Source organism: Ursus arctos, unplaced genomic scaffold (genome assembly GCF_023065955.2).
Source record: "Ursus arctos isolate Adak ecotype North America unplaced genomic scaffold, UrsArc2.0 scaffold_20, whole genome shotgun sequence".
NCBI classification, from domain to species: Eukaryota; Metazoa; Chordata; class Mammalia; order Carnivora; family Ursidae; genus Ursus; species Ursus arctos.
Window position 1 is genome coordinate 42723373 of NW_026622875.1, and position 26263 is coordinate 42749635.

The 26263-nt window shown below is 35.9% G+C and overlaps 1 protein-coding gene across 2 annotated transcripts in view; it reads left to right on the forward strand.

The window, feature by feature from the left end:
* CMC1 (C-X9-C motif containing 1) overlaps window positions 1–26263 on the forward strand; it is a 90430-nt gene that overhangs the window by 24195 nt on the left and 39972 nt on the right. Inside the window, exon 2 of one of the 2 annotated variants that reach the window (XM_026496876.4) lies at window positions 6740–6829. In XM_026496876.4, coding sequence (XP_026352661.1) covers window positions 6740–6829 — 90 coding nt within the window. The remainder of the gene's footprint in view (window positions 1–6739; window positions 6830–26263) is intronic. The other variant, XM_026496874.4, reaches the window with a different exon arrangement.

The following is a 26263-nucleotide window of genomic DNA, read 5'->3' on the forward strand; positions in this document are numbered from 1 at the left end:
GACAAATCCTGATGAGTGTTTGCTGGGTTATATGGTAAATGTATGTTTAACTTCATGAGAGACGGCCTGATTATCTTCCAGATAATTTGTACCATTATGTTCCCACTGGAAATGTCTGAGAGAGCCAGTTACTCTGCACCCTTGTGAGCACTTAGTATTATTACTTTTTTTCTTTTAGCCATCTTAAGAGGTCTTTAATGGTAACTTTTATGACTTTATTTTGATTTCCCTAATGACTAATGATGTTAAGCACCTCTTCATATGTTTAGTTGCTATCCTTATATCTCCTTGTATAGTGTTTGTTCAAGTCTTTTGCCCATTTCCAAATGGATTGTTTTCTTACTGTTGGAGTTTAAAGAAGTCTATATATATTTCGGATGCAAGGCCTTTTTCAGATATGAAATTTGCAAATAATTTTTCCCACTATGTGGCTTGTCTGTATCTTCCTAAGAGCAGTTTTTGTAGAGTGAAAATTTTTAATTTGGATGAAGTTTTGAATTTATTGATTTTTTTTTTCTTTTGGTGTCATATAAGAACTCTTTAACTCTGGGTCATGAAGATTTTCTTTATGATTCCTTATAGAAGTTTTTTCCTTTAACTTTTTATTTTGAAACAGAGACTCACAGGAATTTGCAAAAAATACCATATAGAGTCCTACATGCCCTTCATACTGCTTCCCTCAGTGGTGGCTCTTGCATAACTGTAGTATAATATCAAAAGCAGGAAACTAAAGTTGGTTTAATGCTATTACCTATAGACTATAGATCTTTTCAGTTTTCACCAGGTTTTATATACATGCATATGTATGTGTATAGTTCTGTGCAATTTTATTCCATATTCCTGTTCTTAGAAGGAAAACATTCAGTGTTTTAAGTGTGGTATAGGATTTTTGAGCTATAGGAGTTTTGCAGACACCCTGTAGGCTGAAGAAGTTCCTTTCTGTTCCTCGTTTATTGAAAGTTTTGTTTGTCTTTAACATATGGTATTTATTAAATGTTTTTTTCTGCTTCAATTGGTATGATCATATGGTTTTCTTTTTTTAGACTGTTAATATGATAGATCACATTGATTGATTTTCAAATAGTGAACCAACATTGTATCTTGGAGTAAACCCAACTTTGATGTGGTATATTTTTCTTTTTCTCTATTGCTGGATTCGATTAGCTAATATTTTGTTGAGAATTTTTGAGTCTATTCATGAGGAATATTGGTCTGTTTTTTTTTTTTAATATTGCCTTTGCTTTTGATATCAGAGTAATGCTGGTCTTATAAAGTGTGCTGGGAAGAGACTATAGAATTGGTGCTATTCTATAAATATTTCATAGACTTTGTCAGTGAAGCCATCTGGGCCAGTTTTATTGATTTTTCTAAAACAACAACAAAAACACTTCAGTGTGATTATCTCATTTGTTTCCCTGTTGTCAGTTTTACTGATTTCCACTATTATTTTTATTTTTTTATTTGCTTGTTTTAGGTTCTTTTTGTCCTTTTTCTAATTTTGTCAGATGGAAGCATAGATTATTAGTTTGAGACTTTCTTCTTAAATGTGAACATTTATTGCTATAAATTTCCCTACAAGCACTGCTTTAGCTTTGTCTTAGAAATTTTACCAAGTTTTGTTTTTATTTTCATTTAGGTCATTGTATTCTTCTGCTCTTCTTGACACTTCTTCTTTGATCTATGAATTATTTAGAAGAGTGCTGTTTAATTTCCAAGTGTTAGGAGATTTTCCTGCTACTTTTTGTTCTTGGTATCTAGTTGATTCCATTATGGTCAGAGAAAATACTTTCAATTTGTTGATACTCCATTTGGTTTATCTAGTGTTTTAAAAAAAAAAATTTAGTGGTAATCTGTATAAAGATTACACTGTATGTACGTAGTTTGATTACAGTCTCCCAGCATGAACATTTTATTTAAGTGGAATATAGATAGTCTTGCTATCCCCAAAGTTGCTTTACTGTGTCCCCTTTATGGGATAGTCATCCTTAATATTACCTCTATATACACTGAGAATGCTATGATTTTTGCTTCTGTCAAAAATAATATTTAAAAATCAAGAATGGTTTATTTACCTTTCTGTTGCCCTTTCTTCATTCCTGTTGTTCTGAGTTTCCTCTTGTTACCATATCCTTCCTGTTTGAATAACTTCCTCTAGCCATTCTTCAAAAATAGGTCTGCTGGCAAGAAATTACCTTAGCTTCCCTTCATCTGAATTGTCTTTATTTCATCTTCAATCCCAAAGAATGTTTGATGGATATAGAATTCTTGATTGACAGTTCTTTTCTTTAGTACTTGAAAATATGATGCACTTTCTTCTGGCATCTGTGGTTTCTTATGAGAAATCCTTTGTCTTTTGAATTTTTGTTCTCCTATATTTCTCTCTGATGCTTTGAAGATTTTTCTTTGCCTTTCATTTTCAGAAGTTTGATTATGTGTAATTAGGTGTGTGTTTCTTTGCATTTTTAACTGCTTTTCTTAAATTAATAAGTTTATGACTTTTGCCTCATTTGGAAAGGTTTCGGCCATTATTTCTTCAGATATTTTTTTTGTCTCTGCATTCTTTTTCCTTTTTTTCTGAGACTCTGGTAAAATAAGTGATAGATTTCTTTTTTTTTTTTTTCTTTTTCTTTTTTTGGTCCAGTTCCCTCAGCCTTCATTGATTATTTTTTTTTTTTAAAGATTTTATTTATTTGATAGAGAGACAGCCAGTGAGAGAGGGAACACAAGCAGGGGGAGTGGGAGAGGAAGGAGGCGGCTCCCAGCAGAGCAGGAAGCCCGATGCGGGGCTTGATCCCAGGACCCTGGGATCACGCCCTGAGCTGAAGGCACATGCTTAACGACTGAGCCACCCAGGCGCCCCACCTTCACTGATTTTTTTTTTTTTTAAGCTTTTTTTTTTTTTTTTTTTAACTGATGTCATCCCCATTTGATTTTTGTATATTAATCTTATATCTGGAAACCTTGCTGAACTCACTTATTAGTTCTAGTAGCTTTTTTGTAGGTTCTGTTGGGTTTTCTAGACAGATGATCATATTACCTTTGTATAACTACAGTTTTATTTCTTCCTTGTCAATCCAGAAGCTTTTTTTTTCTCACTTTATTACACTGTCTAGAACATCAAGTATAATGTTAAATAGAAGTGGCAAAAGCAGACTTCTTTACCTTGTTCCCTCTCTTTGAGGGAAAACATTTGGTGTTTCACTAATAAATATGTTAGTGGGTTTTTTTCTGTAGCTGATGTTTATAGTGTTGAGGAAGTTTGCTTCTGTTCCTACTTTACTGGGAGATTTTATTAGGAATGGATGTTGGATTTTTGTCGGATGTATTTTCTGTGTCTGTTGTGATAACCATGTGTTTTTCCTTTTTTAGCTTTTTAATCTGATGAATTACATTTATCAGTTTTTGAATGTTAAGTACATCTTGCAATCCTGGGATAGACCTCACTTAGTCATGATGTATTATCCTTTTTTATATTATTGGACTTAATTTGCTAATCTTTCATTAAGAGTTTTGCATCTGTGTTGATGATGAGATATTGGATTGTAGTTTTCTTGTAATGTCTGGTTTTGGTATCAGGGTAATGCTGGCTGGCTTCAATTTTCTGTAAGTGTTTGTATGAAATTGATGTTATTTCTTTTTAAATGTTTGGTCCAGTTCACATGAGGCTATGTCTGGAATTATTTTTTGGGAGAAAGCTTTTAACTACAGATTTAATTTCTTTAATAGATACAGGGCTCTAGTGGTTATCTATCTGTGTCTTCTTGAGTTGGCTTTGGTTGTTTGTGCTGTCAGTTTTATTGGCCTACATTTAAAAATTATTTGAAAACACTATTATCACTTAAAAATGTGTGTCATTTCTAATGTTTGCAATATTTCTTTCTTCCTGGCTAGTGATTTATCAATTTTAATACTCTTTACAAAGAAACAGCTTTGGTTTCATTGCTTTTTCTGTTATTTTGTTTATTTTCTAGTTTGTTGATTTTGACTTTGATCTTTATTATTTATTTTCCTTTGTGTTTAATTTATTCTTTTTCTGGTTTCTCAGGATGGAAACTTACGTCATTGATTTAAGACCATCCTTCTTTCTCAATTTTGGGCTTTTAGTGCTACAGATTTTCCTCTCAGTACTGTTTTAACTATATCACACAAATTATGATATGTTTTATTTTCATTTTCATTTATTTCAAAATACCTTATTTTCCTTTTGATTTCTTCTTAGACCTGTGGGTTATTTAAAAGTGTGTTATTTAGTTTCCAAATATTTGGAGATTATCAAGACATCTTTCTGTTACTGATTTCTAACTTAATTACACTGGTGTCAGGGAACATACTTTGTATGATTTGAATTCTTTTAAATTTACTGAGATTTGCTTCATCGTCCAGACTCTGGTTTATCTTGGTTAATATTCAACTGTAATTAAGGGAAATATTCTGTAAGTCAAAGTAGTTGATGATATGGTTCAAGTAATTTACAATTTTAATATGTAAACTTAAATATGTTTTTCTAATATGTTTTGTATATTTCACATTTGTACATCATGGATTCATTTTTATTTTATCAGAGTGTATTCTTTATTACTTCTTATGGTGGGTTTGTTTTACAAAAAAGGTCACAACATTATTTTCCAGCCCTTATGCTCTTCTGTGATGTGGCCTTGCAAGAAAGAATGAAGACTTAATTCCCCTGCACTTGACTTTATCTTGTCCTTAGTGACTTGATCAATGTAGCATGGTAAGAGTGATGCTTTATGGCTTTTATGACAGGGTTAGGAAAGGCCAGACTGCTTTCACTTGGTTTTCTTGGAATGCTTGCTCTCTAGACATTCCTTCTTAGATTGCTCCCTCTCATGAGCTGCTGCACTGGGAGAAGCCAAGCCACATGGAGAAGCCATGTATGGGTGCTCTAGTTTACAGTCCTCACTGAGCCCATTCATCAGCCATTCCAGCCCAGCAGGCAAATACGCAAGTGAAGAAAGAAGTGATCTTTGAAGTAGATCCCCAGCCTCAGCTTTTGCAACTGCTGAAGTCAATGCCAGTCATTTGTCTCTTCCTAGAGGAGGCCCCAGATGCTGTGAGGCAGAGCAGGGTCAATTCTGCTTTACCTCTCTGAAGTTCTAGCCTGTTGGATCTCTATCCATAACAAAATGCTTGTTTTACACCACTAAGTTTGATTGATGGCTTGTTGCACAATAGGGGTCACTTTATTTCAGTAGGATTTGCAAGAGGTTTCAGTCCCTACATATCTGAAAATAGCTTTAACTACACTCTTAATTGGCTTTGATATCTTAATCCTTGGATATCAAGTAATTCATTCTTGTCCATTGTCTTCATGTATCCAGGTCTTGCCAGTGAAACATGATGTAAATCTGATTCTCATTCCTCTGTGTGGGTAATGTTTTCTCCCTTTTGAAGCTTTTAGGATTTTTGACTTTCACATATTTCTTCCGAGCGCACGTAGGTGATCTATAATCCATTTCTGTCTGAGGACTCATGTCTTTTTATTTACCTCAGTATGTTTATTATACTTTAAAAATCTTTTTTTTTTTTTTACTCTTTTAACTCTCCAAGATTTGGATATTTCTTGATTAATTACAGTTGGTTTCCCCCTTTCACTGTATTGTCTGTCAAATTTAGGTGATTCTTGGCTGTTTTGTTGTTGATTTTGTTTTCTTTTTGAGATGCCCTTTTACACTCTCTGCAAATACTCTCAGTTCATAGCTGCCTGTATCCAGAGGTGGTTGGGAATCACATAGTACCTGGAAATGTTTAGGGGTTCCTGGCCTTCCTAGGTGTCACCAGATACTGGGAAACTTCCTGATCCTTTGGGGATAATACATGTATTTACTTCTTTTACCCTTGGTCTAAAGGCAGCAGAAGAGATGACCCACTTGCTCCTACTGAGGGATTTCAACCAATAATGCTTTGGTTTCCTTCAGGGAAGTCTCTTCCCATTTTTGCCGCTTCAGTGCGTGGAGCAGCCCCCACTTTGGCATCAGTTTTTTCCTGGGGAAAAACTCTTGAGTATATGATTACCTCCTTTAATCTGATCTCATCTGTCTTTTGTCTTTCAAAGAGAGTCCCGATTATTTTGGTTTCTATGAGGACATCTACCCCATTTGGTTTTCAGGACTCGGCGAATTTAAGGAGCTGGTAGGACTCTGGAGTAGGTGCTCTGTCTACCATTTAATCTAATTGTGGTTGTTTTGTTTAAAATGCACAGAAGTCTCACGTGCTCTGTTTTTATATGCACCTGTACTTCTTTTTCTTCTGCCAGTTCTTGCTTTCTTAGGCTACTCTTATTACTAAGTTGAGAAACTATTCATGTGTCTCTTAATCTTGGATCTGTTCATCTATCCTTGAATCTCAGTATTGATAAAAATCCTTTTTGTGGATTATATTAAGGAGGAAAATTATAATGTTTTAGTTTATGACTTTAATTTTGACAAGACTGCATGGACTATGTTATCAAATGAAAGTGTTGCAATACAGTTTGTAAAAATTTTTAGAAACATTTTGCTTGTGTCCACATTTTTTTCTGTTGTATATAAAAAATACTTAGAATGATTTTTACTTACTAAAATAATCTCAATTTTATGAGGTTGTAAGAGTCAGTTTTTAGTATATTTGTATAGGCTTTCATTTTGAGTAAACCAGAGTGCTTATTTTTTCCCTAAACTGGTGATTTACATGAGACTTCACTATATTAAAGAAAGATCTCTGTATTTATTTTTTTTTTCAGAGCAGCATCTCAGACATGTCGAAAAGGATGTTTTGATCCCTAAAATAATGAGAGAAAAAGCCCGAGAGAGATGTTCTGAACAAGTTCAAGGTAAGATTCAAATATTCATATAAAGATCAAATACATTTTTTATAATATGATCTGAATTTAATCCTTAGCCTCAGAGTCAAGTAGTCAATGAATTAATATGTATGAATTGCTTCTCATCCTTTCATGGAGATACCAGTATTTCAGCTTTCAGAACTTCCAGACGGTGTTCAATTCATTTACAATTTAAAAATATTCTCCCAAATTACTAGTAAAAAACATTTTTTTCCCAGATGTACAGTTACATATATAGAGGAAAACTTGGTTATGAGTATTTTAGAGAAACAGATTATTCTGGTGATTTTGATAGGGAAAGAAGAAGCCTCAAATGTAACATGTACCTGTTTTTTCTTCATCACCTTATTCTTATATATTCTAAGACGAGTTTCTTTGGTGCCACTGTCTATTACTGAATTGTTAATGGAATCTCAGTAGTACTTACAGTTAGTCTTTTAATTTTTTTTTTATTTTTTACTTTTCTATATTTTATAGTTCTAAATGGAAGATATTTATGTAAATGCATGCTTTAGGCACCCACATATGCATATTTTCTTTAGAAAATGTTTCTTAACGTGAGATAATCCTGTATTCTGTAATCACCAGGTATGCTGGTGTCAATATTTAGTGAAAACATGTAAACTAAGCAGTGGAAGGTGAAAAATGAGGCCATATATGGAGAGTCATTAGAAAAGCAGAGGACAATATTACCGTAGAAATGTCTTTCTAAACAAATCTACCTCCTGAAATGGCCATCTAAAAGAAGTAGTAGTAAAATTTTTGCTGATACAGACTATTTTCCTGGCTCCCCTTCTTCCCCTTTCCCTGTAGTCGTCTTCCTTAAGGGACCTCAGTGATTCTTTGTGAGGACGATGGGCTGTAATTCCCATCAGCAAGTTTCTCTACAGGGGAGCCAGGCTGTGTCAACTGTAGTTTCAGGACCGTGTCCGTAATGTTTGGATGCTGGGAACATTTCTGTCCCTCTGATGCTATTCTCCTTCGAGAATGACCTTTGGAATCCATGGATTGAAGCAGTAAAAGAAGAATAATCCTTCAGAATGGACATTGTGTGATGGTCATTCCTGTTTCTTAGATGACTTATTATGACTTACTCCAGTTTCAGATCCATTCGTAAGATTTAAGGTAAATCCATCCATAAATAATGTTATCAATAATTACTTAGTATTATCCTATGATACTACTTTTGCTTTCACTGTGAATAAGTTGTTTAATCAGAGCACCTTCCTTCCACCCACACCCCTGGGTATCAGAAGAAACTAACCCATTGCCACCTGCAGACAGGGTTCGGTGGAACCCTGGAATTGGCAGGTGTCATGTTGATAGTCTCAAGAGATAATTTTCCACTTGCCTCAGAACTTAAAAAAAAAAAAAAAAAAATGTCCTGACTCAGGTGAAGGAGGATGGAAACTAACAATGTGTGTGATGAAATTATAGGGCTCAATTTTCACTATCAGGAAAATTTACTTATTACTGATATATTAGTTCAAAGTTATAAATAGCTGTATTTATGCTGTTTTTAACACAATATTCTGCTATCTAGAATGAAAAAAGCTAGCTAACTCAATTATAGATTGAGTTTTTACTCACACGATTCAGATGGAAGTGCAGAATAATTGGGTTTGGGTTTCAGAACTGCCTTTGCTTGTAACCTAGACAGTGAAACTGTTTTTGGTTTTTTTAAGTGAAAGAAATAGAGTATAACTTTAAAGTATTTATAAGTTTTTGTTGCACACCTATCTAATGAGTGGTACAGAAAAAAAAAATGTTTATTTTTTGCTTCTTTATCCAAAGTGGTTTAGGATGTTGACTTGGTTTGTTTTTTTTTTTAGTATACTCAAAATCTTCTGAAGACTGAAAGCATCTTAAAATTTGAGATCTGCTTGCATTATTTCAATGCATTTGTCCCTATTAGAACATGTTATAACAATTGATTTTTGAATATTTGAATCTTTTATAGATAATCTAATATTGATTTTTTTTAAGGCCATATGGTCTAAAACAGTGTTATAGAATCTAAAATTGATTGTTTTATAAAACAATACTCTTTAGTATTCTTCTTACTTAACCATGTGATTTAGTAAAGAGCATACATTGGTATTAAGCAGCAGAAAAGCTACATTTGAAGTGAATAAGATATAATTTAGAATCAGGACACTTCCCTTCTAGTTTATTTACTATTTATAGCCTTTGCTTTATTAAATAATTGTAGGATTTTATATAAAAGCATTATGTGTGCTCATTGTATAGTTCTTGGATAAAGATATAGGAATTTTAATAAGTGATCTGACTTTCTGCTAAATGCCTTAAACCTGATTATATAGGAAAGCTTTTCTGTTTGAATTTTTGCATGTCATTTCAACCCAGCTGATCATAAGAACTGGGTCAGACTGCCAGCAACTTAGGTTTGTGAAGGGAATGGAACAGCTTTTCCAGGGACAAAGAGAAATGAAATCACTTTCAATGAAAGAAAGATGCCTCATTATAGTCACCAACAGCAGTTATTGACAGCTACACTTCCTATTAACAAGGAGCATTTAACTAAGAGTTTGGCTGTTGGATCTTTGGACTTGATCTAATTTGCTAGCATTAATTAGTTTCTTTTGAGCACAGACACTTGGTGCTCACAGCTATAGATTTGGAGGGCTAATTAGGATAGAAAATTGAACAGAATGGGGTAAGGCATTAACCTTCAACCATTACCAGCTGGGACACTGATAAAGACCACAGAGTCCAAATGCTCCCTATTGATGTGAAGAGTACCCTAATGAATATCAGTTTCAGCCAGGTTGCTATATTCTTACTAGTTCTCTCTTCATTATAATTTTCAACCAGTTTCCACGATACCTTCATTATCTATATATACACTCTTGGTTTTTACTATACACTGATTTAGTCTGAGTTGCACATTTCGTCTTATGTTTAAACACAATTAAAATTTGTCTTAAGTAGTTGATAACATTTAGAATGTTTCATTGTCGTATGCCTTAGTCCTTCTAAAATTTAATTTTTATTTACAATTCATAATTCTTATTCGGCAGTGAATTTTTATAAAGTCACAGTAACTGTGATTTCAAATAATGAAAACTATAACCAGAAACAAGAAAATCTCAGCTTCTGGGTAACAAGTAAGCAGTGTTCGTATCAAACTGGTGTCAACTTGACAATCTAAAATATGCTTTTTGTGGGTTTTTTTTTTTAGTAGAAAAATAGTACTCATCACTTTTTCTTTGGAATTTAACTTTGATTTGATGAGTAAAGGTGACTTGACTTAGAGTTTAGATACAGAATTGAGAATGCTGATCTTGTTATTATATATACTTAGATAAGATTATTAACTGTTGGTAGAGTATATATAACAGAAAAGCAAGTGATCAACTGATTTAGATAGAAAACTAAACTTTATAGTAGTCTTCTTTTTCCAGTGATATTGGCAGTGAATAGAGCCACTAAAATTACCAAAGTGTATTTTTAGATGTTAACACAATAAACATTGACTATGTTGGGAATGAAACTGAAGGAAAATTCTAGAATGTCATGTCTTTCTCCAGGTCTCCCATTTCCCAAAAGCCAAAGCAGAAATTGTCTTCCATCAAGTGTGATGGTGGAATCATTGCTTTTCTTTTTTCTGGGAGTTACCAACTTGTGGTGTTTTAGGAAGATGGTTTGATGAACTCTGGAGGTTACTTTTTCTGTGACTTTTTCCATGTGTTTGACTCTTTGCTAATTTAATTTATATTTTCTATGTTAGTAATATTGTGTCATATATATTGTATGCTATATATAATTTGTCATATATACACTATATATAATATGCATATAAGTAAAGTATACATTCTCGTGTTACAGTTTTTCTTCTGGAAATAGTCCATGAGAAGAAGAGTCACTGAATTGTTGTTTTGTAAAAATTCATTATATTTTGCTGCTTTTTTTGAATTGCATAGTTGGCATTTGATATAAAGCTTCCATATTGAATAATGAAGTTAGCTTTAAAAATAGTAACTTCTGTTTTTCTTGTTGCTATGACACATCAAGACCAAAGAAGTACTCTGTCATCGGAGATGGCCTGGAGCTCTCTTTAACCTAGATGTATCTACTGCTCACTAACTCTTTTCATCCTTTGGGCTTTCTTTTACCTTATTTTAATATTTCTTTTGTATCAGTGTCTTCTACTGCAGTCTTTTTGCTCTTTTGCCCAATAGGTGGGGTTAGTTCTAAAGGAATTCTACAAAAGCATAGGGAGGCATGGCTTGTTCATTTCTTTGAGACCTCGCCGAGCTGTAGTTAACATAAAATGCCTGTCTTCTTCTGTCAGTCACATGCAATTAATTATGTTGCATTTTATAAATTCCAAAGATAATATGAACTGACAGCAAAAAAATAAGAATGCTTTGGATATTCTTTGGGATGTTTACAGGCAGAAAACTATCAAAACTTTATTAAGACAAATTGGAGCACCGCAGACTGCAGATGGTCAAGGAAATCAGTCTTTTATCCAACTGTGTTACTTGAACCTGCCAAAAACTTTTCCTTTGTTGTTCAAACGGTGCTATTATCACCACATATATTTTTGCCATTTAACTGTTCACCAATTAACTAACACTGAAGTGGAGATAGCTAATTTGGATATATTAGGACGGTCAAATATGTAAAATCACCAAATATGATGCATATCTGTTATGTATAAGAGTATGTTATGTACTCTAAGAAATATAAAGAGGTAGAAGGCGCAGTTCCTCTTCTTTCCTCCTGCACTGGACTCATCATGTCTTCATACTCATGGCTAAAATTTATTACAGCCAAAGGGAAAAGGCACATGAGATGAAGTTCGGAGGAAACCAGGCGCAAGCTTCCAAGAGCCCTCTCCCAGTAGAGTCACTCAGGATGTGCTTAATTCCTCCAGTGTTGAATTGTGACAGCACGTGTGAAATGTTGTGTACTAGGGAAACTCATTAGAGACTTACTCCGCAGAGTTTTTATTAGGAGTTGGTCACATGGGCATCCTTTGGTTAGCATTACCAAAATTTCAGACTCCCAGAAGGAAAGCAGGTGTTCAGCATAAACCATATGGTTTGCACAAACAGTTTAGACACAGTGAGCCACTCTTAGCAATTAGGGAATGGTGGGAACACTCCCAAAATCCAAGTTGTCAGACGCCAGCTACAGGCCAACCTTGCAAACAGGATTTTCTAAAGATAGCAGCATCAGGCCTGCCACGTTCCCCCCTTTCTGCACATGGACATAATACAAGTTAATTGCTAATAAGTACTTGTGTATGCCTATCAGGCCTGATGTCATGACATTATGAGTAATAGATCTATATCTGACAAATACAGCTGAATTATTTTTAAAACAACTGAGCAAAGTATATGGTGGTCATTACTTATTGATATAGTGGCCCTCAGTTATGTTTGTTAATTCATACCTGTATTGTAGGACTTAATGGCTTATTATGATTGTCTTATGTCTGAATAATGGGGCAATTTTGTAATTATATTTGTACATAAGTAGTCTTGAATAAATTGGCTAGTATTCGTCTCACAGAGAGAGGTGAAGGCTTTTTTAGTTTTAGAAGTTAAGTTAAATCTTTAAATGCTTAATCTTTAAATGACTAAATTAACAGAGAGTTTTGTCAGGGCAGATGAATTTAATATCTCAAACAATAATTTATGCAGCTTATTTTTGAAGATGTAAACGTGAAAAGTCTACATTTGAACACAAAAGCAAAGAATTACGTGACTTTGAAACTTAGGAATATTGTTAAGATGAACAAATATTATTAATATAAAATATGAGCTGACTGTTCTCTGATTACTTCATTAACAAGTTTTTATTATATTCTTTTCTTAGGCCTCTCCTTCCAATGATTTTGCTATAATAGTTTTAAATTCTTTTAAGAGAAATTAATCCAAAATTAAATAATGGTCTTTAAACGGTACCATCCCTTATTTATAAGATCTATGTACAAAATCACGTTTCACTTAAGCTAACTGATGATCCTTGAGTTGTAATTGACATTCTTTCCAGATAATCAAAGCAGATGACTGGTTAACTTTGTGCAAATACAAATAATTGTATTTTGACTGAAATACATTCTTAGAGGAATCTTGTCTGTTGAAAAGATGAAAAAAGGGGGAAATCTGGTTTGTACAAAACTCTGGAGTGCATTTAGATTTAGAACCATTTCAAAAATAATTCCATATATATACACACACACACACACACACACACACACACATATGATTTTATTTATTTATCTGACAGAGAGAGATAGCATAAGCAGGGGGAGCTGAAGAGGGAGAAGCAGACTCCCTGCTGAGCAGAGAGCCCGAGGTGGGGCTTGATCCTAGAACCCTGGGATCATGACCTGAGCTGAAGGCAGACGCTTAACCAACTGAGCCCCTGAAGACATTTTTTTTTTTAAGATTTTACTTATTTATTTGACAGAGAGACACAGCCAGTGAGAGAGGGAGCACAAGCAGGGGGAGTGGGAGAGGAAGAAGCAGGATCCCAGCGGAGGAGCCCGACATGGGGCTTGATTCCAGGACCCTGGGATCAGACCCTGAGCCAAAGGCAGATGCTTAACGACTGAGCCACTCAGGCGCCCTGAAGACATATTTTTAAAAGGAAAAACAGAATTTTCAGGTTCCCTTAAGCACTTGAATGAAACTTTAGGGTTATATGGAACATAGTCATTCAGAAATGTTTACTGAGTATTTCCTAGCCACTGTTACATGAACAGTGAATGAAACAAAAATTCTTACCATTATGGACCTTTCATTTCAATGGAGGAGGGAGATAAATATTGTAGGCTATTATAAGTAAATTTAAGTGATTGGAGAAAATGTTGAGGGAGGGCCATGGGGAGTGCTAAGATGGCACTGCAGCTCTTTCCCTCCTTCCTTCCTCCTTTCTCCCTCCCTCCCTCCCTCCTTCCCTTCCTCCTTCTCTCCCTTCCTTTCTCTAAGATTTTATTTAATTGGAGAGAGAGAGATAGAGAAAGAGTGCATGCAGGGTGAGGGGCAGAGGGAGAGACTCTCCGGCAGACTCTGTACTGAGCACAGAGCTCACTGTGGGACTCAATCCCATGACCCTGAGATCATGACCTGAGCCAAAGCCAAGAGTTGGACCCTTAACTGACTGAGCCACCCAGGTGCCCCAGGGCTGCAGTTTCTAATAGGTGGTCAATGTAGTTTTCCCTGAGAAAGTGACATTTGGACAAAATTCGTGAATGAAGGCATGAGATGTGCAGCTGTCTCTGGGAAGAGTGATGTAAACAGTATTTGCAGGCCTTGAAGCGCTAGACGAAGCTGGCCTGTTTGAGGAACACCAAAAAGGTCACCGTGGCAAGGTAGAATGAGTGAGAAGAGTGAACAGTGAAGGGTGCAGCAGAGTGATTGGGGGCAGAATCATTTTGGGTCTTACAGGTACTGAGGACTTGTAGGTACTAAGGAGAGAAATGGAAAGACACTGATGGCTTAGAGCAGTGGAAAGAGACCGGGTCTGGCGTACTGTTCAGTAGCATCACCCTACTGTTGCGCTTAGTGTAAATGCATTAGGGGCAAGGGGAGAGTCAGGGACACCAGTTTAAGGACGTGATGGTGGATTAAAAGGGTGACAGCAATGGAGATGATGAGGATGAGCACGTTCTGAAGGTAAAGGCAACAGGAAAGAGAGAACTTCCTATTCTCCTAAACAAGTAAAAGAATGGGACTGTAGTGACCAGAGGTGAGGAAGAAGGTATGTGGAGAAGTATTATTATCTCAGTGTCGTTTTTGGTGATTGATGGATTAAGAGTTTAGTTTTGGACGTGTTAACTCTGAGGTGTCTAGTAGACATCAAAGTTTGAAACCACCATATTAAACAGTAGTAAAAATTATTTTAAAGGGAATCAGGGAATAGGATATTTATGCAACTGCAGTAGTTCTGGTATCAAAAACTGACATTTTTATTTCTTGGTTTTCTTTAAGATTCCACATAGACCGTTTCCCTTCCAGAGCAAATCATAACTACGCTGATTTGGTAATTTAACAAACTATACCCAGTACTCACAGGGAAAATAATGGTGCCAAGTACAGAGGGGAATGTGAGGATATGGTCTCATACCACAATAAAGAGATTAAATTACCTATTCGGTATCGTGTGACTGGTGAAGATATCCCAGTTGATATTAGAATCCGGGTATCTTAATTCCTAGCTTAGTGCTCTTCTGTTAACATACCATTGAACCATGTCAGAGATAGCAAATATATTTTATGCCGACTTTAATCAGTTGGAAGTAGCTGCCTAGCATTCTACCAAGGGGGCCAATCAAAAACAGTGTCATTAGATCAGTTAGCTGTGTCTGCCATGGATGGTAGATTTGGTAAGTGATGATATGCTTTGCCTAGTATTTGTTTTTTCTTGCCTGTGTGCTAGTTTATTTTTAGTTACTACTTTTCTGTTGCTGAATGGTGTGTGCTATGATCATTTATCCCAGACTTCACCAAGATGGAAAAGTTATTTTCTTCCTGTAGCTTAAGCAATTTTGAATTTTTACTTCATTTTCTGGGAACATTTCTGATATTTCTTATGGCACTCTTTGGAGCCATAGCCCTACCTACACAAATTACAGACCGTTTACTTGTTAAAAATGCAGTCATACTCATATAGCATAATAATTTGATTTATGCATTGAACTTGGATGTTTTCTTTATTTTTATAATTAGTAGGTAATAATATCTACTTCTTTGATTTTTTTTTTTTACTAGAATTGAAATTCTTTTTGATTTTCATTACCCTGTATCTTCTTAATGAAAGATATCACTCAATGAAATATTTGGTAAGTAATAGTTGAGTCTGTGAAGGATCATTAACAAATGTGAACATGTTCATTCACTAAGTAAAAGGGCAGATACATGGTATAGTTCTAACACCATTACAAATATATATTGAGAAAAGTAAATATATCCAAAATTTAATAAGTATCTGAAACATGAGAAGAAGGTGGATCATAGGTTCTTTTTCTCTGTGTAGCTTTTTCATATTCACATTACTTTAAACTTTTTTATATCCTACATGCACAAGTTATAAATGTATAGCTTGATGAATTATGACGGAGTAAACATATGTGTAACCACTGTTGAAGTCAAGAAATAGAAATTACCAGAAGCCACCCTTCTTTCTTTCAGTCTTCTCCCAATCACTGTCCTTTTCCTGCTCTGCCACAGTAACTACCATTTTGTCTGAGAACTGCATAGATTACTTCGCCTGTGTTTTAATTTAAATGGAACCATACGGTATGTGATCTTTTGTGCCTGGCTTCTTTTACTCAGCACTGTATTTGTTAGATTCACCCATGTTTTTGCATGTGGTGAGATTTCCTTCAGTTTCATTGCTATATAGCGCCATTATATGAATGTGCTTAAATTTATAGCATAGAAATGGGATTGCTGGGTCGTACACTGTATATGACTTCGATTACAGCAGTTAATGTTAAACAGACTTCCAAATGACTGGATGTATACCTGATTTTTAAAAAAAACAGCTTTAAAAGGGTATTGGAGGAAGAAGGATGATAGGTGATTTTTATTTTCATAGAATAGATTTTTAAAAATTTCTCATGATGAACATGTATTTTTTTTTAAAGATTTTATTTATTCATTTGACAGAGAGAGAGACAGCCAGCGAGAGAGGGAGCACAAGCAGGGGGAGTGGGAGAGGAAGAAGCAGGCTCATAGCAGAGGAGCCTGATGTGGGGCTCGATCCCAGAACGCCAGGATCATGCCCTGAGCCGAAGGCAGACGCTTAACCGCTGTGCCACCCAGGCGCCCCTGAACATGTATTTTTTTAAAGAATCAAATGTTATATTTCATAATATAAAACTGTAAATTTAAAAAATAAAACTTTTTGTATGTCATATACTACAAACATAATAGAAAGATCACAAATAAGGAAAATATGTTTGTAACATATGTGAGAAAGGTTTGCTATTCTTAATTTATAAAGACTTACCAGTAAGCAATCGGTGAATATCCAACTTAAAAAAGGAGCAAAGGACGCAAAGTTTCTTTTTGACAAATCACGTATTATTAAACATGAACAATACTTGCCCTCACTTTCAGTGGATGACTTGCAAACCATACCTACAGTATATATGTAACCTGCAAACTTGATATGACTTCAAAGTTTATAATGGAGAAGTTCAGCTTCTGGCGTGGCCTGATAGCTCTTATTGTACATGTCTCTCTGCAGAAAACAACTACAAACTATGAACAAAATACAAAAATAACAACACGAAGGCAGTTGAGTGTAGACAAAAGCAGTTGGAAATCAGAGGGGAGTCACACTGAAGGAAGGGAATAGTACTGGGTGAGTCTCCGTCTTGTAAGGTGGCTGCAACTCTGACCACACCAGCAAACAAACAGACAAAAAACCCTTTAGTCTTACTGGTCCGAAGGACCAAAAACAGGGTTTAGTGTAACTATGTAGAAAACTTTGTATTTATGTATGATGGTGTAAGAGGAGGGAAAGAGCATAAATCCCAACAAGTTGAGAGCTAGAGAAGGTGAGCCTCATATTGTGCATAAACTCTGTGTCTCTGGCCCAGTCCTAAACTACATCTGGAGCAAATTCCAAGCCACTCAGTTAAGCCACTCAGTCTCCAAACTTTGAGCTGCTACCCACTATACATTGTAAGGGAGATAGGGTCCCAGAGTTTGAGACCAGCAAATAAAAGTGACTACTTAAGTGAAAAGGAAAAAAAAAATTCTTCAGAAAAGCAGAAGAATCCAAACATGTTACATGATCCTGATCACATGATAGAATGCCAGATTTTTCCATGTGCACAGAAACAGGAAAACATCCATTTTCAGAAGAAATCAACAGAGACTAATTTCAAGATAAGTAAGAGGTTGGAATTAGAGAAGAATGTTAAATCAGCTGTTGTAATTGGTTAAGAATGTAAAGGAAAATATACTTGCAGTGAATAAAAAGACTGTAAATCTTAACAGAGTTCAAAATAATAAAGACCCAGATCAAAATTCTAGAACTAAAAAATACAGGGTCTGATATGAGAACTTCAGAATGGAAATGGCAGGAGTTATGAATCTAAAGATAGATCAGTTGAAATATCCATTCTAAAGAACAGAAGGAAAAAGTGATTAAAAAGATGAACAGAATCTCAGTGATCTGTGGAACATTAAGGACAACCTTCGTATGATTGGAATTGCATACTTAGCATAATAGCTATAGTTAAAACACTGAAAATATTCACTAACCACATACCTGCCCACAATGACCCAGCAGCTCTACCCAGGAGAAACAAATAATTTCAACATAAGTTTCATTTCTGTTTAATAATACTTACGGTAGATTTTTTATAAGAGCCAAAAATGGAAAATAACCCAAGTATTTCTCAAAAGGAAAAGGGATAGCCTAATTGTGGTGTACTCGTACAACGGAATACTCTTCAGCAATAAAGTTAAATAACTACTGTTATACATTACAGCACAGATGAATCTCAAAAATATAAAAGAAGTATAAAAGTACATACTTTAAAAATCTATGTTCTAAAATAGGCTAAACTAATCCAAATGGTGGTTGCACCATTAGTGTGGGAGCGGGACTAATTGGAAAGAAACTTTCCACTTAAAGAAACTTACTGGAGTGATTTTTAATGTTCTGTGTTTTGTTGGTTTGTGATGCAGAGGTGTGTATACTTTGTTTCATGGAGTGCTATACTCAAGATTTATTTCCTTGTATGTAACTGTTCTCTAATAAGGAAAAAGTAAACAAGTATAGAATTCTAATCACGTCCACGATAAAGTATTTGTGGGTAAGAAAACATGTATAATGTATAACATTGATGAGGCTTTGGAGAAGCTGGTATTTACACTGCTGGCTAGAGATACAGATCAGCACAATGTCATGAAAGGGGTTTATGAGTATTTTCTTTTTTTAAATTTTAATTCCAATTAACATACATTGTTGCATTCATTTTAGGTGTACAGTACAGCTGAGTACAGTCCATATATCACCCAGTGCTCATCATACAAGGGCACTTCTGAATCTCCATCACCTATTTAACCTATCCCTGCATTCACCTCCCCTCTGGTAACCATCAGTTTGTTCTCTGTAGTTAAGAGTCTGTTTCTTGGTTTGTCTATTTACCCTTTGCCCATTTGTTTTGTTTTTTAAATTCCACATATGAGTGAGATCATACAGTATTTATCTTTCTCTGATAGACTGATTTCACTTAGTGTAATATTCTCCAGCTCCATCCATGTTGTTGCAAATGACAATTTTTCATTTTTTTAATGACTGAATGATATTCCATTAAATGTATATATTCCATCTTCTTTATCAATTCATCAGTCCATGGACACTTGGGCTGCTTCTGTAGTTTGACTATTGTAAATAATGCTGCAATAAACATAGGGGTGCACGTATCTCTTTGAATTATTTTTGTATTCTTTGGGTAAATACCCAATAGTGTAATTGCTGGATCATGAAGTAGTGTTATTTTTAACTTTTCGAGGTTTTCCACAGCGGCTGTACCAGTTTACATTCCTATTGACAGTACATAAGTGTTCCTTTTTCTCTACCTCCTCAGCAACACCTGTTGTTTTCTCATGTTTTTGATTTTAGCTGTTCTGACAGGTGTGAGGTGGTATCTCATTGTAGTTTTGATTTGAATTTCCCTGATGGTAGGGGATGATGAGTATCTTTTTGTCTGTTGGCCATCTCGATGTCTTCTTTGGAGAAATGTCTGTAAATGTCTTTGGTCCATTTCTGAATTGGATTATTTGTTTTTTGAGTGTTAAGTTTTATAAGTTCTCTATGTATTTTGGATACTGACCCTTTATTGGATATGTCATTTGTAGATATCTTCTCCCATTCTGTAGTTTGCCTTTTACTTTTGTTAATTGTTTCCGTCAATGTGCAGAAGGTTTTTATTTTGATGTAGTCCCAATTTATGTTTGCTTTTGTTTCCCTTGCTTCAGGAGATATATCTAGAAAGCAGTTGCAATGGTGAATGTCAAAGAGGTTACTGCCTGGGTTCTCATCTATGAGTTTTATGGTTTCAGGTCTCACATTTAGGTCTTTCATCCATTTTGAATTTATTTTTGTGTATGGTGTAAGAAAGTGATCCAGTTTTGTTCTTTTGCATGTTGCTGTCCAATTTTCCCAGCACCATTTGTTGAAAAGACCGTCCTTCCCATTGGATATTCTTTTTTGCTTTGTTGAAGATTAATTGACTATAGAGTTGTAGGTTTATTTCTGGGTTTTCTGTTCTGTTCATTTGGTCTGTATGTCTGTTTTTGTGCCAATGCCATATTATTTTGATTACTACCACCTTTGATATAACTGAAAGTCCAGAATTGTGTTACCTTCGGCTTTACTTTTCTTTTTCAAGATTGCTTTGGCCACTCGGGGTCTTTTGTGGTTCCTTACAAATTTTAGAATTCTTTGTTCTAGTTCTCTATAAAATGCTGCTAGTATTTTGATAGGGATTGCATTAAATGTGTAGATTGCTTTGGGTAATATAGACATCTTAATAATATTTGTGCTTCCAATCCATAAGCATGGTATACCTTTCCATTTCTTCATGTCATCAATTTCTTTCATCAATGTTTTATAGTTTTCACAGTACAGATCTTTCACCTCTTTTTGTTAGGATTATTCCTTGGTCTTTTATTTTGGGTGCAGTTATAAATAGGATTGTTTTTCTGATTTCTCTTTCTGCTGCTTCATTATTGGTGTATAGAAATGCAATAGATTTCCGTACGTTTATTCTGTATCCTGCTTCAATCAGTGCTAGCAGTTTTTTGGTGGAGTTCTCCAGTTTTTTCTATGTAGTATCATGTCATCTGCAAATTGTGGAAGTTTTACTTCTTCCTTACGGATTTTATTTCTTTTTGTTGTCTGATTGTTGTGGTTAGGACTTCCAGTACTGTGTTGAATAGAAGTGGTGAGAGTGGATGTGTTTCTCGTGTTCTGGACCTTAGGGGAAAAGCTCTCAATTTTTTTTTCCATTGAGGATGATGTTAGCTTTTTCATAGATGGCCATTGTTGTGTTGAAGTATGTTCAATCTAAACCTACTTTGTTGAGGATTTTTATCATGAATGATGCTGTACTTTGTCAGAAGCTTTTTCTTTATCTTTTGAAATGATCATATGGTTCTTGTCCTTTCTCTTACCAATGTGATGTACCCTGTTGATTGATTTGCAAACATAGAACCTCCCTTGCAACCTATGAGTAAATCCCACTTGATCATGGTCAATGATTTTTTTTTAATATGTTGGATTCAGTTTGTTAGTATTTTATTGAGGAGTTTTGTATCTGTGTTCATCAGGGATGTTGGCCTGTAGTTCTCTTTTTTAGTGGGCAGTCTTTGTCTGGTTTTGGTATCAGGATGATGCTGGCCTCCTAGAATGAATTTGGAAGTTTTCTTCTCTTTTCAATTTTTTGGAATAGTTTGAAAAGAAGAGGTATTAACTCTTTAAATGTTTGGTAGGTGTCGCCTGTGAAGCCATCTGGTCCTGGGCTTTTTTTTTTTTTTTAATTGGGAGTTTTTTTTATTACTGATTCAGTTTCTTTGCTGATTATTGGTCTGTTCAAATTTTTTTACTTCTTCCTGTTTCAGTTTTGATAGTTTATATGTTTTTGGAAATTTGTTAATTCTAGGTAGTTCAGTATGTTGGCATATAGTTTTTCACAGTGTTCTCTTAGGATTGTTTTTATTTCTGTGGTGTTGATTGTTATTTATCCTCTATCATTTGTGATTTTATTTACGTGAGTTCTTTTTTCTGTTTTTCTTGATAAATCTGGCTGGAGGTTTATCAGCTTAATTGATTTTTCTTTTCTTTCTTTCTTTTTTTATTTTCAACGAACCAGCTCCTGGTTTTATTGATCTGTTCTCTTGGTTGTTTTGTTTTGTTTTTGTCTTTATCATTTATTCTGCTCTAATCTTCATTATTTCCTTCCTTCCTCCTGGTTTTAGGTTTTGCTTGTTCTTTTTCTAGCTCCTTTAGGTGTAAGTTTAGGTTGTTTGTTTGAAGTTTTTTTTCTTGAGGTAGGCCTCTATTGCTATAAATTTCCCTCTTAGAATGCTTTTGCAGCATCCCAAAGGTTTTGGACTGTTGTGTTTTCATTTCCATTTGTTTCCATGTACTTTTTAATTTCTTTTTATTTCCTGGTTGACCTATTCATTGTTTAGTAGCATGTTCTTTAACCTCCATGTATTTATGGTCTTTCCAGATTTTTTCTTGTGGTTGACTTCTAGTTTCATAGTGTTGTGCTCAGAAAAGATGTGTGGTGTGATTTCAGTCTTTTTGAATTTGTTGAGGCTTGTTTTGTGGGCTAATGTGTGATCTGTCCTGGAGAATGTTTCCTGTGCACTTGAAAAGAATAGTCTGTTTTAGGATGGAATGTTCTGAATATATCTGTTAAATCCATCTGTTCTTCTGTCATTCAAAGCTATTGTTTCCTTGTTGCTGTTCTCTTTAGATGATTGGTCCATTGGTGGAAGTGGGATGTTAAAGTCCCCTACTCTTATTGTATTATTATTAATTAGTTCTGTTATGTTTGTTATGTTTTATGCATTTGGGTGGTCCTATGTTGGGTGCACAAATATTTACAGTTGTTATATCTTTTTGTTGGATTGTTCCCTTTATTACTGTAAAGTGTCCTTCTTTGTCTCTTGTTACAGTCTTTGTTTTAAAATCTGTTTTGTCCGATAGAAGTTTTGCTACTCTGGCTTTCTTTTGGCATCCATTTGTATGATAGATGTTTGTTTATCCCCTCACTTTCAACTGCAGGTGTCTTTAGATCTGAAATGAGTCTCTTATAGGCAGCATATAGATGGGTCTTGTTTTTTTTTTTTATCCAATCTGACACCGTATGCCTTTTGATCAGAATATTTAATCCATTTACATTCAAAGTAATTATTGACAGATATGTGTTTGTCATTTTATTATCTGTTTTGTGGTTGTTTTTGAAGATTTTCTCTGATCCTTTCTTGCCTCTTTTTCCTGTTTAGCTGATTTTCTTTAGTGATATATTTGGATTTCTCTTTCTTGTTTGTATTTTTATCAGTGGCTTTTGATATATGGTTACTGTTAGGTTTGTATACAATATCTTCTGCATATAGCAGTCTACATTAAACTGATAGTTGTTTAAATTTGAACCCAATCTTTTCTCCTCTCCCCACATTTTAGGTGTATGTTATTATATTATGTATCCTTTTTTTGTGCGTTGTTTGACTGATTTTTTATAGAAATATTCATTTTTACTGCTTCTGTGTTTCCTACCTCTATACTGTCACTTTTGATCTCTCCTTTCCACTCAAAGAGTGCCCTTTCATATTTGTCGTAGGACTGGTTTAATAGTCATGAACTCCTTTGGTTTTTGTTTGTCTGGGCAGCTCTTTTCCTCCTTCTCTTCTGAGTGATATCCTTCCTGCATAGAGTATTCTTGGTTGCAGAAATTTCTCATCGAATACTTTGTAAGTCAGAGGGAGTGGCATGATATATTTAAAGTTTCTGTTGAAAAATCTCCTGCCAGCCTTATGGGTTTTCCCTTGTAAGTTACTGTTTTTCTTTTGTCTTGATGCTTTTAAAATTTTTTCTCCACCACTATATTTTGTGAATTTAATTACAATATGTCCTGGTGTGGGTCAGCTTTTGTTGATTTCAGTGTGAGCTTTCTATGCCTTCTGGATCTGGATATCTGTTTCTTTCCCCAGATTAGGGAAATTTTCACCTGTTATTTGTTCAAATAAATGTTCTGCCCTCTTTTCTCTCTCTTCTTCTGGGACTTCTATAATATGAATGCTACTATGTTGGATGGAGACACTGAGTTCCCTAATAAGGCTATTCACGTTTTGTATGATTCTTTTTTCTCTCTTTTGTTTAGGCTGGTTACTTTCCATTTCTCTGTCTTCTAGGTGACTGATTCGTTTCTCTGCTTCTTCCATCCTATTGTTCAGTTCACTAAGCATCTTTCTCAGTTTGTTTAATGAGCCCTTTATCTCTGCTATGTTATTCCTTCCCTTGCTTTAAAGGGTCTCACTGGGGACGCCTGGGTGGCTCAGTCGTTAAGTGTCTGCCTTCAGCTCAGGTCATGATTCCAGCGTTCTGGGACTCTGGGATTGAGCCCTACATCGGGCTCCCTGATCAGCGGGAAACCTGCTTCTCCCTCTCCCCACTCCCCCTGCTTGTGTTCCCTCTCTTGCTGCCTCTCTCTTTGTCAAATAAATAGATAAAATCTTAAAAATAAATAAAGGGTCTCATTCATGTCTTCCATTGGTTTCTCAAGTCCAGTGAGTATCCTTATGATCACTGCTTTAAATTCTCTGTCAAGCATGTTGCTTACATCTGTTTTGTTTAGATCTGTGGCCATGGGCTTGTCCTGTTCTTTCATTTTCCTTTCATTTCTCTGTCTCCTCATTTTGTCTGCCTCTCTGTGTCTGTTTCTGTGTGTGAAGAAAGTCAGCTGTGTCTTCTTTCTTGAATGCCATGACTTTATGCAGAGGAGGTCCTGGAGTGCCCTGCAGTGTGTGTCCCCTGTTCCCCAGAACCTGGCACTTCAGGAGAGCATCCCGTGCGTGTTGCTTATGTCCTGCTGTCATGTTGGAGTCACTTTTCTTTTCAGTGCGGTCGTCGGCACTGACTCTGTGCCTGCTGTGGTCTGTGCTTGCTCCCGTGGCGTTAGTGGGGCCCAGTCAGGTCAGCTCTGGGGGATGTGCCTGCTGGGATACTTGTCAGCTGGGTGGTGATGGTAGAAATATTTGCACAGGGCCACTAGTCCCATGTCAGATTTCCCAAAGTGCTGTGGCAGTTGGGGGGGTGTGGCTGAGTGGGGAACGTGATGATGGCTGGCCGGTGGCTGGGTCCGGCATGGATGGTGGTGGGGATGCGTGTGTGGGCACTGTGGGAGGCAGGAGCTGTACATCTGGTGGTGGGCGTGGTGCACACGTACTAACAAAATTTACCGTGAGCCTAGAGGTGAGGCTAGCAGGCTTTGAGTGGGCGAGTCCTCGGGAGAATCGTGAAGGTGGCACACTGCTAGCAATTTAGGTAGCAAGTGTCTGCAGCCTGGCCTCCCGCATGTGCCTCCTTGTTTTTGCTGGCAGGTGGGGGAAGGGATATGGTGCCTGCCAGCTCCCTCGTTTTTGGAGAAGTCCCCAACACTCTGAAATCAGTATTAATAGATCTGTCTCCTGTGTGGCCGTGTTGTTTGCAAACTGCCCTTTTTCATTTTGCCTCTGCACTCAGGCTGCTGTCTCTTTAAGGGCAGTGACCCAGCTGTCCTCACCCTCCAGGCTCACCCCGTGCTGAGTCAGCTGACTTCTAAAGCTCCAGGGTCTGAGTCTCACTTGTTTTACAAACTCACTGAATTCAGCCCCTTTGGATTTTAAAGCCAGAGATTATGGGAGTGAGTTCTCCCCATGTGAGCTCCCGGGTGTGAGGTGTGAGGAGCTTTCTTCCTCCTGCAGGTAGTCACCTCCATCTTTCTTACCTTCCTGACCTTTCTGAGGCAGCTGCTTCTCCATATTCAGTAGTAGAGTTTGTTCTTATCACTTGCCGGTTTACTGACTTGGATGTGGATGGTATCCAGTTGTAAATGTGGGACGGGGTGAGCTCCGATTCCTCCTGGTCCACCATCTTCCCAAGCTCCCCTAGTTTATGAGTATTTTTTTTCCGAACAAAAATTCATACATATGGCTACCGCTTAGCCTAGCATTTACAGTGGGAGGAGTGTCTCTTAAGGAAATGATCAGAGGTATCCAATAGAATATGCCTTAGTATATTCAGTACCACATTATGTATACTATGAAGTATTGCCCCAAACTTAGGTATCGATAGTCTGATTATAAAAATTATGTTATAGGAAATGATATGTACGCATTTGCAATCATAGTAAGTCCACTGTTGCCACGAGAGACTAGTCACAATATATCATTTTCATTCAGGGATTGGCAGTCTGCAGTCCTGTGGTGAAATCTTGCCCACTGCCTGCCTCTGTGTTTTATTGGAGCCCAGCTCTGCCCCTCACTTTGGTATTGCCTATGGCTGCCTTTCCACTGCAGTAGTAGAGTTGAATCGTTGCAACAGATACCGTATAACTCACAAAGCCGAAAATAGTTACCACGTGACTCTTTACTGAAAAATTTCCTCACCCCTGGTTTAATTAAATTAAAAAATACAAGAAGGGCTTATCAAAATTAACTAATTCCGTAAATTTTTTTATGAGCATTTACCATGGGCCAAGCATTGCACAGATACTACACTGTGCACATAAATATGACAGATTCAGTCCTTGTTCTTACTGAGTTTAACCAGGGGAGGTAGTTATTCAAGAAATATTCAAATTAAAATTATGACTAATACTATGAAGAAAGAGCGCTATAAAGAAATGTTAACAGAAGTTACTTCTAA